Raw genomic sequence first — 16084 nt, forward strand, 5'->3', positions numbered from 1 at the left:
TCTGCACCTTACCTAGGAAAGGCTGGAAATTGCCATCAGGTTGGTCAGTATCCATCCAAACAATAACTGGGTAAACCCTACGATTTGTCAGTCCTGGATGCTGTTGCAAGTACAGGAGGAGAGGGTGGGGTAAGGGAAGAGAGAAAATGATATGGGAGAAAAGACAGATTAAATGACAAAAGTAATACAACAAAAACAATGAGAGAGAGAAAAGATGATCAAGTGTAGTTTTAAACAGCGGAGTATTATGAGCATCTACTATCTGAATTATATCGGATTTACATTAGGTCAATAATTGTTAACATTTGAATTGAGACCAAAACTTCTGATGAGTTTGACCGGAACTATTTTGGAATTCAAAGGACAGAGAGGTCAGATTGGGTGGGAAGAATTAAAATAGCAAGGGAATGGATAGCTCACATTTGCCAACTGAATAAAATGTGGTCTCCTTAATTTAGAAGATGCCGATCAGAACCAATGCATCTCATTGATTTATTTTCTCTGTTTATGTCAAAGACACAGCAAGGAAATGCGTGCGAATCAAGCCAAGAATTCCATGGAGAACAGCAAAGCCATAAGTCATGATAAAAGCATCAAAAATAAAGCTGAAAGGGAAAGGCAAGTTGATCCTCTGTTGTAAACATGATCAGAAAATGTTAGCCAATATATTTTTTATGAAAAAGTGATTGCAAGAAGACTTTTCGAAGTTCACCCACCTATACCAGAATAATTTTCAGTAACTAGTTAACCTGGTGATCTCCCATTTTTGTGTTGTGGGAGGAAACCGGAGCCTCAGGAAAACCCATATAAGTGCAAGGAGAATCTGCAAACTCCACACAGACAGTAGAGGTCAGCATGGAACCCTGTTTCACGATGCTGTGAAGCAGCTTTGCTATCTGGCACTGAGTCACCATTAATATTTAAATTCAAACTGAAATGTTATTTTCATTGATGCTATTTTTTGTGAGGTTTCTCCGCCAAGTTGTTTCATAAAGCAACAAGATCCAGCCATACCTTTACATCTGAAAAAAATTAGTCATCTCATGCAAAATTTTATGTTTTCATTATTTTTGTCATATGTACAACGTTTTCCAATCGATAGTTTATGAACCCCCATTTTGTGATATTCAAATGTAGGGTGGTTGTTATCAATGAATTGTGAGTACAATTTAGTTTTCACTGCCCTAGATCTTGTGGCTCCACTGCTGATGGAAGTCAAACCTTGCTCTGAAACTCCATTCAAAGATTTTCAATTATTTTTTTTTCCAGGCGAGTCAGGGAACTGAACAGCAGCAACACGAAAAAATTCCTGGAGGAAAGGAAACGGGTATGCCATCATGTATAATTGCATTTATTTATTTTCCTTGGCTGTGGAGGATGTTAAATTGAAGGCAGAACATTCATGGAATTGAGGGACAGGGTAGGAAAATTATGCTGGCTTAGATCTGCTATGATCTTGTTGAGATGGGACTCGTTCTCCTGTTTTCTGTGTTTTTGTGTTCATTTATTGATTGCAACTTAGCAATAACTTAGAGTTGCTCCATTGAAACAAACCAAGGAAATACTTTACCTGCCAATTATCCCAGCAGGAAAAATTAGCTGGTGTCTGACTTCCATCAACATTTCACATATTTCTTTTGTTCTTCGGGGTGGGTGGAGGCAGTTGGTTTAGCTGAAATCAAATACAGAAGATAATGCCAATCTGAAATCAGTTGTTTACCACTGGCTCAACCGTTGCCCTCATGCTCACTGACTGCCACTCACTCTCAGCCCAGCAAATTTGAAATTCACTATGATTCACTAATGATGTTTCATATCTCCAATTTTAAGAACTCCTCCAGCCTCCAAAATGTTCCCAATATTCCTCCAAATTTGGCCTCTTGTGCCAAGCACCTTTTTCCCAGGTGACAGTAGGAAATCCCAGAGGACATCTGTTTAAGGGAAATGGAGGAACGTTTAGGAGAGACTTCAGAGACCATTTTTTTTTACACAGAATGGTGAGTGTCTGGAATGTGGTGGTAGCAGTTGGTACAATAGGAACATTTAAAAGATGTAGATAGGCACATGGATGTAAGAAAAATAGAGCATTATGGGTTGTGAGGGAGGGAAGGAATAGATTGTTGTGGTTACATAGGTTGGCAGAACATCATAGGCCAAAGGGCCTGTGCTGTGCTGTAATGTTCTATGTTCTATCATTGGTATTCTTTAGCGACCCGCAACCCACTCTATGGATTTCAGGGGATCCAATCTAGGCCCGTGCATCCGGGACAACCAATCATCAGCCAATGTCGTTCAAGCCACGCCACGGTGGTGATGCAGCTGGCTGCCTACAAAAGGCAGAACTGCAGCCCAATAAAGTCAGTGTCGATTGCACTCCCTTGTTGTGCGAGTCTTCTTTCTACCTTGAGCTATAATCCGAACAACAACCCTACTACAGTGGTGACCCCGACTAGTCTAAATGGCACTTTGGACCCAACGATGTAGTGTTGAAGCTGCCCGGCTTATGGATGTTGCAACCACGGGTGTGGTTCCAGCTGGCCGAGGCGCAGTTCGCCATTTGCCAGATTTCCGCAGATGACACACACTAATATCACGTGGTCAGCGTCCTCAATCAAGACACCGCAGCCCCCATCAGACTTCCTCTAGCAGCCCCCGGAGCAAGGGAAGTATGTGGCCATCAAGGAGCTATTAACCCGCACTTTAGGGCTCTCAAAACGCGAGCGTGCGGCCCGGCTGCTGCACATCAACGGTTTGGAGGACAGGGCCCCTTCTGCCCTCATGAGAAATATGCTCGCTCTCAACAATGGCCACAACTCTTGCCCCCTGTTCCAGCCTGAAGACATCCGGCTGCTCATTGCGGAGGAAGACTTCGATAACCCCAGGAAGGTGGCTGCCCGAGCAGATGTGCTATGGGCAGCGAAGAGGAACACATGCGCTTCACTCAAATAGGTGACAGCACCTTGTCAGCAACACCCGGCCAGGAAGTCTGACTAACTGACCACCTGATCTACGCACCCCTCTGGTGAGAAGTACTGTTTCTATCATCAACGGTGGGGTACTGAGGCCCGTCGATGCTGCTCCCCCTGCGTGTTTCAGGGAAACACCAAGGCAGGCCGTCATTGATGGCTGCGATGACCAGATAACTGCATAGCCTCCTCCACATTCAAGATACCCCGTCGGACCGACACTTCTTGGTGGACACTGGGGAAAAGTACAGAGTCCTTCCGCCATCCAGCCTAGAAGCCCGCAGCAGCAAGGTTGGCCTAGAGCTTTGAGCAGCAAACAGCTCCAACATTCGGAGATTTGGCAGCCATACAATTCCCCTCTGCTTTTGGGACAGACAATTCACCTGGAAGTTTATGGTGGCGGTCATATAACCGTTACTGGCTGCCGATTTTCTGAGAGTCAACTCATTACTTGTAGACATTAAGGGGTGTCGGCTGGTTCACACCTGGACACTTCAGACACTCTTGCTGAAGGGCACCAAACTTACTAACCCCTATCTACACTCAGTGAGTACTCCCGACAATGAATTCACTTGAGTCTTAGTGGAATTCCCTCCATCACTATGCCCCATTTCAATTTGGCAGAACCCAAATACGGGGTGAGAGACCAAATTATTACAGAGGGCCCTTCCCTCCATGCCAGGGTGCAGCGTCTTCCCTGGCTAGAGAAGAGTTTTAAAAGATGGAGGAACTCGGTATTGTGCAGCGCTTTGATAGCCCATGGGCCTCCCCCCTCCATATGATATCTAAGGCAGCTGGAGGTTGGAGGCCATGCGGGCACTACTGCCACCTTAATGAGGACACCACGCCAAACAATTATCCCATGCAAAGGGCACAGATATTATCTAAGGTGGACCTCATAAGGGGATATCGTCAGATCCCAGTTCACCCTGATGACATTCCCAAAACTGCCATCATAACCCCCTTTGGATTGTTCAAATACCAATCAGGCTGAAAAATGCGACTCAGACTTTCCAAAGGTTGATGGATGCAGTGGGCCGGGATCTGCACTTCCCCTTCATCTACCTCGATGATATTTTAATAGCCAGCCACACCCACAATCTGCACGCCACTCACTTAAGACTATTGTTCTCCAAGCTAAGTGAGTTTGAGTTAACCATCAATCCGGCCAAGTGCCAGTTTGGCCAAGAGACAATTGATTTCCTTGGCCATCACATTGACCAACATGGGGCCAGACTGTTACCCACCAAAGTGGACACTAATTTGTTCCTTCCCCAGACCAATAACTGTGAAGGGACCGTAAGAGTTTGCAAATATGGTCAATTTTTATCATCGCTTCATACCTGCAGTGACCCGCATCACAAGTCTGCTATTTCCCCTCATGGCAGGGCCCAGTAAAGAACTTCAATGGACACAGAAGATGACCGAGGCTTTCCAAGCAACCAAAGACGTCCGAGCCAAAACTACCCTGCTTATTCATCCCAGGACAGACGCTCTGACTGCCCTCACGGTAGACATCTCTGGCACAGCGTTCAGGGGTGTACTTGAGCAACTGGTTAAAAGACAGTGGCAGCCGCTGGCCTTTTTCAGTAAACATCTCAGGCCATCAGAACTCAAGTACAGTGCCTTTGGTAGGGAGCTATTAGCGCTATACCTGGCAATTCAGCATTTCCATTACTTCCTGGAGGGCAGGAAGTTCAAAATTTACACAGACCACAAGCCATTTACCTTTACTTTCAGCAAGGTGTAAGGCCCTTGGTCAGCCAGGTAACAGTGGCACCTGTCCTATATAACTGAATTTTCAATGGACATTGAACATATCGCTGCCCTATCCCATCCGACTATCCTAGCAGTGCACAGTCCCATCTTGGGTATCGACTATGTCGCCCTGGCAGATGTGCAGCAAGCAGACCCTGACAAACTAGCGAACCAGACAGCACTACTGGCCTGCAACTGGAGGGCATCCCAATCACCCCAAGTAACTGCACATTGCTCTGCGACACCTCGACTGGTAAACCATACCCTGACATTCTGGTCGCATGGAGGAGGCGGGTTTTCAATTCGGTCCACAATTTGGCGCACCCTGCTATCAGGATTACAGTTAGAATGGTGGCCAACAGTTATGAAAGTAAGCTTGCGGCAAATATAAAAACCGACTGCAAAAGCTTTTATAAATATGTCAAGAGGAAAAGATTGGTGAAATCCAGAGTAGGTCCTTTGCAGTCAGAATCAGGGGAATATATAATGGGGAATAAGGAAATGGTAGACCAATTAAATTCTTACTTTAGTTTTGTTTTTACAAGAGAGGATACAAATAACCTCCCAAGGATGTTGGGAAACATAGAGACTAATGCAAGGGAGGAACTGAAAGAAATCAGTATCTCTAAGGACATGGTCTTGGGGAAATTGATGGGATTGAATGCAGATAAATCCCAAGGGCCTGATAATCTACATCCAAGGGTACTCAAGGAAGTGGCCATTCAGATAGCAGATGCTTTAAGAATTATTTTCCAGAACTCGATAGACTCAGGATCAGTACCCATGGATTGGAGGGTAGCTAATGTTACCCCACTATTTAAAAAGGGGGGTAGAGAAAAAGCGGGGAATTATCGGCCGGTGAGTCTTACATCAGTACTGGGCAAAATGATGGAATCCATTATTAAGGATGTAATAGCGGAGCATATGACTAGCAGAGAAGGGATCGGACGGAGTCAACATGGATTTACAAAAGGTAAATCGTGCTTGACAAATCTATTGGAATTCTTTGAGATGGTGACAGGTAAAATAGATGGGGGAGAGCCAGTGGATGTGGTGTACCTGGACTTCCAAAAGGCCTTCGATAAGGTCCCGCATAAACGACTGGCTTCCAAAATCAAGGCTCATGGGATTGGGGGCAAAGTATTGATGAGGATTGAGAACTGGCTGGCAGGTAGAAGACAGAGAGTTGGGATAAATGGCTCGTTTTCTGAGTGGCAGGCGGTGACCAGTGGGGTACCACAGGGATCTGTACTGGGACCCCAGCTGTTCACAATTTACATTAATGATCTGGATGAGGGGATTGGATGTAATATCTCCAAATTTGCAGATGACACTAAGCTAGGAGGGGTTGTGTGCATGGAAGAGGGGGTCAGGAAGCTCCAGTGTGATTTGGATAAATTGAGGGACTGGGCAGATACATGGAAAATGCACTAAAATGTGGATAAATGTGAGGTTATCCACTTTGGTAATACAAACCGGAGGGCAGATTACTATTTGAATGGCAATAGATTAAGAGATGGGGAAGTGCAGAGAGACCTAGGGGTACTTGTACATCAGTCTCTGAAGGCGAGCATGCAGGTACAGCAGGCGGTTAAAAAGGCAAATGGTATATTGGCCTTTATATCAAGAGGGTTTGAGTATAGGAACAAGGATACCTTACTGCAGCTGTACAGGGCTTTGGTGAGACCCCACCTGGAGTATTGTGTGTAGTTTTGGTCACCTTATCTAAGGAAGGATGTTCTTGCAATGGTGGGAGTGCAGAGGCGATTCACCAGGCTGATACCTGGAATGGCAGGAATGACTTATGAGGAAAGATTGCGCAAATTGGGATTGTACTCCCTGGAGTTTAGAAGATTGAGAGGGGATCTCATAGAGACATATAAAATTCTGGCAGGACTGGACAGAATGGATGCAGATGGGATGTTTCCAATGATGGGAAAATCCAGAACCCGGGGCCATGGTTTGAGGATAATAGGCGAACCATTTAGGACCGAGATGAGGAGGAATTTCTTTACCCAGAGGGTGGTGAATCTGTGGAATTCATTGCCACAGAGGGCAGTAGAGGCAGGTTCATTAAATATATTTAAGAGGGAATTAGATCTATTTCTTCAGTATAAGGGTATTAAAGGTTACGGAGAGAAGGCGGAGACGGGGTACTGAACTTTAAGATCAGCTGTGATCTCGTTGAATGGCGGTGCAGGCTCGAAGGGTCGAATGACCTACTCCTGCTCCTATCTTCTATGTTTCTATGTCTGGCACAGCCTCCATAAAGAGGTCACTCAGTGGGCCAAAACATGCGCATAGACATTGTGGAGCCCCTACCTGTATCCAGAGGTGAACGTTATCTATTATCATAGTTGACCAGATGACTAAATGGCCAGAGGCAATGCTGCTACCTGAAATCTCCACGAAGACATGTGCACTGGCATTACTGAACACCTGGGTGGCACATCTCGGGGTCCGAACACTTAACATCTGATGGGGGCCCAATTCACTTCCAGCCTGTGGACCACCTTAGCAAATGCCCTGGGGACTCAACTTCACCACACGACAACACCACCTATAGGCCAACAGGCTAGTGGAGAGGTCACACAGACACCTGAAGACAGCTCTGATGGCCCGACTAACTGGACCAAACTGGGCAGACGAACTCCCTTGCCGAGTTGGTCTATTGCGCACCCCTAGTCATCCCAGGAGAATTCGTGGCAGCTTCCAAGGACTTGGGGGAGCTCCTGGCAGCTACATTGTCTCGACTTCTCACTAGCCCAGAGCTCACAGGCAAGCCAGAACCTTTGTCCCAAAAAAACTTTGCAGACTGTCACTACGTTTTCGACTGACATGATGCCCACCGGCCACCCCTTCAACAGCCTTATGAAGGGCCATAACGCATTGTCAGACACAACAGCTCCACCTACATGTTGGACATTGGCAGTAGGGAGAAGACCTTCACACTCGACCGGCTGAAACTGGCCCACTTGGACGTTAACCAGCTAGTTACTCACCTGACCCCACGGCGCAGGGGTCGGCCGCCAAAAGACAGTGTCCCTTTCGCCGGTTCTGGGGGGTGGGTCATGTCGTGGTCCATGGCCCACTCCACGGGCCGACACAGCAAACAGTCATCGAACACTACTTGTAGACTGCATCTGGAATGAGACTCCCACTCCCATAGGCCGCAGGAATAGCAGTCAAATCAGCCAATCATAGCCAGCGGATTGCATGGGGTCCAATCCGGGCCCGCGGATCCGGGACAACCAATGACCAGCCAGCCTCACTCAAACCACACCCTGGTGGTGACAAAGCCGGCTGCTGCCCAATAAAGTCATCGTTGATTACACTCCCTTGGTGTGCGAGTCTTCTTTTTACTTCAAACTAAAATCTGAGTTTTAACCCTAGTGACCCTGCTACAATTCTTTACCTTTTCCTTCATATTTCTGGATGATTGGCTGCTATCACCAAACTCTCCATGACTCTTGAAAAAGGAATTCCTTAAAATTTACATCTTTTGATAGTTGTATTTATTCGTGATACGAATATGTTACTGGCAATGCTGGCATTTATTGTTCATTCCTCGTGGCCCTAGATTAAGGAGGCAGCTAAGATTTATGCACAGAGTCACATCCGCCTCCTGAAGGGCCAGGTGAACCAGAAAAACAGTAGTTTTAGAGTAAAAAGTACATAAACTATCTTTGATTACTTGGTGTCCGATAGTACTTCCATGAAGTTCATTTGATTGATTTACCAGATTAAAGACATTAAATAAAACCTAGGTGATGCTTGAAGAGTCGTGTTCCTCAAATTTACATTGTTTTGTTGGGAAATCAAAAAAATCAAACTCACTGCTATTAAACTGGATGGATGGGAATAGATTGGACCATTGACAGGAACCTTGGTGTTCCACTCATTAAAGGAGAAAGGTGAAGCTATTATTTGGTCTCCTCATTGTAGAGGAGGTGGTACTGTGAACATTGACTATGGCATACAAGGTTGTATTAAGTACGTTAATTAGTTTCTGAACTGAAAATGGTTGGGTTGTAGCAGGGCCACTACGTTATAGCTTGAGGTAGAAAGAAGACTTGCACACCAAGGGAGTGTCATTGACACTGACTTTATTGGGCTGCAGCTCTGCCTTTTATAGGCAGCCAGTCATGTCAACGCTGGAGGGTGGCTCTAACAAGGCCAGGTGCTGATTGGTTGACCCGGATGCGTGGGCCCAGATTGGACCCCCTGCAATTCGCTGGCTGTGATTGGCTGATTTGATTGCTATTCCTGTAGCCTATGAGAGCGGGCATCTTATCCCGTATGCTGTCTGCCCGATCGTCATGTTCGACGACTGTTTACTGTGTCGGCCCATAGAATGGGCAGCGGGCTGCTACAGGGTCAAAATGTAGAATATGGCTTTGTTCCTGGCTCATAATTTAAGGAGGAAACAATCCTTTCTCTATCCATCAATTGCCTTTGATTTGTTTCAAACAGATGGAAACTTCATCCTTCACCACATTCATACCCAAGACATTTTCATTGTAATTAGATAGTTTCAAAGTATTCCAATGTTAATCTGGTCAAAAATCCTTCTTGTTCAACCTTACTGCTCTTTATTTAACCATTCAGCAACAACTGCAGTCATTGTTTTACCTATTTAAAACAATTGTTAGTTGCTGATATTTTCTGCTCACTGATGTTAATAAAGTGGTCTCCCTGAATATAATGCAGTTTCTACAGTTAATATTGCCGCAGCATTCTTATTATCAAAACCAGTTCAAGAGGTCTGATGCAGAGGGTCTTAGCCATAGACTTGAGAGAGGTGTTGCACATTTTTGTGCGTCAGCAAAATATAATTTGCAGCCAGTCGTGTTTATGTTCAATAAAGCTGCAGCATTTTCATTTTTCAGCTTGCAATGAAGCAATTGAAGGAAATGGACCAATTAAAAAAAGCTCAGCTTGAACAACTGGAAGGCTTGGAGAGACAAAATGATCAGGTAGAGGTGTTAAATGTACCTAAAATTAAACTGTTGGCATGAGGAGGAAAACAAAGAGATTATGTTCCAACCAGACAAAGACCTTTCCTGCGAGCCCATGTGATGAATGATCTAATATTCATATTTAACTATTCTCAGATATTGATGATGAACAGGTATTCACATAAAAATAATGTACAAGCCAAAGAATTGAGCACAACATGTTGAGTGGATTGTTATGCATCTATTTATTCCATGAGTCTTTCGCGTTTCTCTTTCATGTGATAAACAAGTGGCCTTGGATGTCATAACTCTTCAAATCTTATGCCATCTAAACAAAATCAATACAAAAACAGGATTAAAATGTAATTACTGGCTCATCATGGAACACATGCTTTGGAACATGTGATTCCTTAGTTCTTTGATGTATCTGTATACACCAAGGGAGTACATACTAAATTCTTTAGTGTGATCTGTTTTCTTGGTATTGTATAAGATAATTGAAAGAAGTTATCATTTTAGATTGATGAGGCAATATTCATGTGGTGGTCTTTACAAAAATAAGTATCTTGTGAGTAGAGCTGCTAAAGCTTTATGCTGCTTCATCATTCTCAGAACCTTTATATTTAGCACTTGAACAGTCTGAGCACTTTTGCAAGCTGTTTATGAAGGAATAATACTGAATAGAAGCATGTTGTACCCTATGTACTCAATAACAGAGTGCACATTTTTCCCTCAAAATAAAAAAGTTTTCACAAACCAGTTTTTAATGTTTTTAGAGATACCACACGGTAACAGGCCCTTCTGGCCCATGAGCCCAGGCTGTCCAAATATACCAATTAACCTACAAACACTATTCATTTTTGGATGGTGGGATGAAACCAGAGCACTCAGATGAAATCCATGCAGATCATGGAGAGAACATACAAACTCCTTACCAGATGTGATCCCAGGTTTTCTAGCCCTGTTACAGTCACCCTGTCACAGGTCATTATAATGTATGAATAATTAGGAAAGGCAACTTCAAAACAAGATTAGGAAAACAGAACAAGTATTCTTTTGTTTTAATAATTCGTGAAATAATTTAATCGTGTGCACATTTAGAAAAAAATATCTTTATAATGAGGCACAATGAAGCCATCATTCCTGTAATCATTATGAGTATTTATCATTTCAACTACACACATTTTCAATCAGTTGAATGCAATGAAGAGTCACATAGAATTATGCTTAACATTCATAGCAGAGACTTGTGAAAATTTATGATGCAGAAGGTTGCCATTAAACCTGTCATATCCATGTTGGACAACAGCTGAATGTTTTAGTTACTCCCACTCATTCACTCAGTAAGTGGCCTTGGATGTTATAACTCTTCAAATCTTATGCCATCTAAACAAAATCAATGAGCTGCAATGGGGATCTCTGAGCATATTTACAATAGCTCAGTGGTTAGAGCACTGTTTTGTAAACCAGGGGTCGTGAGTTCGTTTCTCGCTGTGAGGTCACCAGGGCTAAGGTAGAGACCCGCATTAGGACCTCGGTCCTGTAAACCACCAAGGCCAAAGTGGAGACCCTGGTGGGGCCCCCAGGCGGCAGTCTCCAGGGGCCCAAGCTAATCTGGCAATCTTCTTCATTAAGTGTCCTGAAATTCAAGTCGAGATCATTAAACTTTGCCACGAGAATGAAGGACCTGGTCCTCTGACCATTAAAACTCCTGTTGACCATTACTCTTGCATTTACTTAGTTTCCCACGAATTTCATGAGCTTTTATTTTCCAAATCTATCTTCCATATGTAACTTTTGACCACATCGTCAGAATAAGTATCAACCATCTTTGTTATGTCCTCAAAAAATTAATTTGTCAGTCACCCTTAGCTAACTGTACATGACTATTGTCTCTAATTTATCTTTTTGGTTGGTTCTCAGAAATGTTTCAACAATCTTGACAGCTCTGACAAGAGACTACCTCGTTTGGTCTATCAATTTCTCACATTTTAGCCATCTTCCTATTCTCCAATGCCACCCCTTTAGCCAAAGTGGAATGAAAATGGGCTTATTATATCTTTCACTGTTTCCTTCCCCCCTTCTTTTGGGATCTTGGGATACATCTTATCTGTGCCTCAACATCTACAATTATTGAAGCAATTATTGGCATATCCTTCCATGTCTATCATTTAATAATTTCATTCTTCCTTATTGTTAGCAATATTTTGAAGTCTGGCACAGAATGCTCACTGAGAACCATACACGTTCCTTCTACCTCTGCAGAAAGCTAGCTTTTCAGTCTCTAATAGAAACTGATTTTTTGTATTCATCTTTTCCTTCTGCTTAATACAACAAGATTTTCTTTGATTTTTTTTCACTTGAAAAAGGGTGGCACAATTAGATTTGACAGGCTATTACGGTGCCAGCAACCTGGGTTTGTATCTAGCGCTGGTTGTCAGGAGTTTGTACGTTCTCCTGGTGTCCAAGTGAGTTTCTCTGGTTTCCTCCCACATTCCATAGATGTACAGGATAAGTAGGTTAATTACACGAGGATGTTTTTGGGCTGTGTGGTTTTATGGGCCAGAAAGTCCGTGCTGCATTTCTAAATTAAAAATTAAAATGGTTGATCATGCACCCTGCTCACCTTCCTGGTTTTCCAATTGTATCTTCTGTGCTCCTCTCTGCTTTAGAATTCTTTCACAGTGCTGCTTCATCCCTCACCCAAGAAAAAAAATACAAAGTACATTTTCTCCCTTGACTGGGCAATAACATGGATGAGGGGTGTCTGTCACCTATTGCTACCTTAAATGAAGTTAAATTCCTCTAAGAATTGTGCGTTGGCTGGACAATTCAATCTGTCAAATTGTAATGCAGCTATTGTAGAAATTACCCATGGGGCCTACAGGAAGGTGGACTTGCTGAATTTACATTTGTTAACAAGATACTTATGTTTAATAATCTGTTCTCCAGGCTTTTCTTGGAATGTATCTTATTTCACATTGGCAAAATCGGTGAAACTGGCCCAAGCTAGTTCACTGCATTAGTTGATGAGTTGATTAGTTACTGAGCAGGAATATACCAGCTTCAATCTCCAGTCTAAACAGAGTTGTCATTGCTTATTTAGGGAGTGAAACCAGTGATCCTGCTGCTGGTTTATTATGTTGCAGATGTGCAATGGCAGGATATGGGCCCATCTGTAATGGTCTCGGTTATTCAGCATTGTAGCACCATCAGGAAGACATGGGTGCAAGGAAATGAAGAATGGCTGACTGAAGCTGCCTCGTATAGGGTCACAGCCTTGAGGGTTGTAAAGATAGAGAAAACTGATGATAAAGTAAGGAGAGAGCCCATCCCAGAGAGTTCCAAATAAAATATACAATCCATGTCTGGGATGAATACAAGCATAACTGTCTGGAAACTCATCCTGTTCATTAGCACAAATTTCCTCAATGGAGTTGAGGAAAGAATTTCTGAGGGAGAGAGCAACACACCATTGCAATCCGACAGTGCACTTAGTGCCATCAGTGGCATGAATTTCAATTCCCTGCATCATGTTCACACAGGAAATTTGTGTCTTAATTTGCTGCTGAGCTCAGCCATGTTGGAATATAAATAAAGCAATTCAATGCCCAGCAAATTCATCACCAGGCTGTGCTCTACCATAGTCCCAGCAGGTTACTGGTCATGTAGAAACCTCTTCAAAAAAAGGCCATTAATTCTCATTGCAGGAGGAACAATAAAAGAAATTAGAGATGAGGAAGCACCTCCGATAAGGCGTTAATACTCTACATGTTGAGTCATCAACAAAATGATATACTGTTAGTATGCTTTTGGTCTTGTTTTTTTATAACAGACACACAAAAGCCACAACTTATTTCTGCTTGTTGTGTGATGCAATGTGACTCACATCTATTTGTCTATCTTCTCAAAATACTTAGGAGGTGCAATGTTTTATTTCTCATCAGTTTAGTGATAGGGGCTCCTCTCTTCTCCAAACTGCAAACTAATTGTGACATAAGGTATGTTGCTTGGTCATCTGCACAATTCATCTGCGAATCTCAATGGATCTCGACAGCACTGATACTTCTCATATCCTTTCTTAGCCTCCACCTCGATAATTTTATTGTCCATTCATTGCCCATCAATCACATATAAATCTATAAAAGGAATAAACCATCATCTTTATGAATTATTTGTTATAGTACTACACCAGTGAATGTTTAATAACAATGTTATTATGCCAAAATATCATATTAAATTTCTTGCTTTTACCATTAGAGTTCAAATGTAAAGTACATTTAGAAACATGTTAATGAACATTAGCATTTCATTTTGTATACGCTTTTGATTTGTAATCGCTGATTATTATTTTTGTACAAACAGCTGCTGAAATCATGTCATGCAGGGTCTGGCATTCAAGGTAGGACTGTTCTTAATTACCAAACAACAATCAAATCTGTTGTTTAATTTGACAGCACTTCACATGCAAATTAAGATAGCCATACTTTGATATAAAATTAGGTTTTACATCCACTGATGTGAAATTTGAGGTTTCGCTGCGAAGAGCGAAGAATTAGCCACGGAACTTTTCAAGCTGAGACTCGGGATGCTGTGAGATTATCATCGGTGTGTGAGCAGAGTTCGGAGACTAGTAAGGACCCATGATCCTGCTTTGTTGCATTTATCCTACCATCTCTTGCGAAGAGTTAATGGAGATAAAATGATAGATTGGTACTTTACATTTTTTGGTTAGTAAATGAAGTATTCTCAGCATAATATGTTGGAGTTGCCTTATTACATTAAAATGAACAAAAAGCAACAATTTGTTAACCTATAAACATTGGGTATTCTTTGCAATGTCCATGGATAAACAACCAAATGGGCATCATTAACTGTGGTTGATGTCAACTCCTGCCTTGTTGCAAACCAGTTATTTCAATGGACATAAACTTCCAAGGAGGTTCACAGGTGACTATGCAATCTGCCAAACATTCTCCAGGCAGGAAAGTAATAAATTATCCTTTTGACTTCAAACAGATCTGCAGATCACATTTAACATAGAAATAAAATCTTCCCAATTTTTCCAGAGTGGGGCAGCTCTGAGGAACACTTTTCCAGTGGCCCAGGTTCAATCCTGATCTTTGGAGTTTGCACCTTCTCCCTGTGACCACATGGCTTTCAGGGTTCCTAAATCCTCATGTACACCACATTTGTTGTTCTTGTCTGACCTGGAAAGGCACACAAAGATGTGCCAACATCAAGATGAGAAAAGGAAGTAAAAGAGAATCCCTTCAGAGACATTGTGTCTGCAGATGCTTGGGGTGCTTCTTATTCCTCTCACACCCCAAAAAGGTGCAAATTACTAGGCCCCCTCGTATGTATGTGAGGGGGAGAATGTCTGGAGCAGTTGATGGGAAAGTGGCAGAATAAAATGGATTAGGATTGGATTAGTGTAAAAATGGGTACAGAGTCATAGGACTCTATAGTGCAGAAACAGGCCATTCCTCCCAATGTCAATACAACCAAGCTAGTACCACTTGCCTGCTTTTAGCCCATATCTCAATTTATCTAACCTCTGCTTATAATTCAAGCCCTCCAGTCCCGCCAACATTCTTGTGAATCTTTTCTGTTTAATGATATCTTTCCTAAAGCTGAGTAACCAAAGCTGCACACACTTCTCCAAGTACAGCTTCTCCAATGTACTAAACAGATGTAACACGTTGCCCCTGTTCCTGTACTCACTGTCCTGACTGATGAAGGTAAGCATGCCAAATTGTTTCTTCATTGCACTGTCTGCCTGCGTCACCACTTTCATGGAACAATGAACCTGTACCCCGAATCTCTGTTCTACAACTTTCCCAAGGGCCCGACCATTCACAAAGTCCTGCCTTGGTTTAACCTCCCAGAGTGCTACAATTCGCATTTATCTGAGTTAAAGTCCATCTGATATTCCTTGACCCACTTTCAAGTTCATCTAGGTCCTGTTACCTTCTTCTCTCTCCATAATCCCAGCATCCGTGAAAAGAGAAACAGCCAACACTTTTGGTCTGCAACCCTTTGTCAGAACTGGCACATTTGAATAGCATTTAATGGATGCAGGGTGACTCAGATATAAAAAGATAACTTCCAACTTAACAAAGTTTGCTTCAAAGTTTTCTTGTGCTTACTTTTACCATCTTTAAGATTTTTTAAATCATTTTAGTTACTTGGATTGTTTCTGATACCAGGTTGCACCCCTGCCAGTGACCATAAGAACAAAGAGCAGAATTAGATTATTCAGCCCATCTGCTATCTGAATCATGGCTGATTTATTTTTCCTCTCAACTCCATTTTTCTGCCTTCTCCCCATAACCTTTGACATCATTATTAATCAAAAACCTACCAACCTATGCTTTAAATACACCCAATGATTAGGCCTCT

General features: G+C 42.7%; 1 protein-coding gene across 25 annotated transcripts in view; it reads left to right on the forward strand.

The window, feature by feature from the left end:
• Positions 1–16084, forward strand: part of plcb4a (phospholipase C, beta 4a) — a 628445-nt gene that overhangs the window by 576464 nt on the left and 35897 nt on the right. For 23 of the 25 annotated variants that reach the window (XM_069932452.1, XM_069932447.1, XM_069932454.1 and 20 more), the window contains 4 exons: positions 517–618; positions 1270–1327; positions 9614–9700; positions 14048–14084. In XM_069932452.1, the coding sequence (XP_069788553.1) occupies positions 517–618; positions 1270–1327; positions 9614–9700; positions 14048–14084 (284 nt within the window). Of the gene's footprint in view, positions 1–516; positions 619–1269; positions 1328–9613; positions 9701–14047; positions 14085–14163; positions 14311–16084 lie in introns of those variants that run through there. The other 2 variants (XM_069932457.1, XM_069932472.1) reach the window with 2 other exon arrangements.

The sequence above is a fragment of the Narcine bancroftii genome, chromosome 4, assembly GCF_036971445.1.
Source record: "Narcine bancroftii isolate sNarBan1 chromosome 4, sNarBan1.hap1, whole genome shotgun sequence".
Classification (NCBI taxonomy): domain Eukaryota; kingdom Metazoa; phylum Chordata; class Chondrichthyes; order Torpediniformes; family Narcinidae; genus Narcine; species Narcine bancroftii.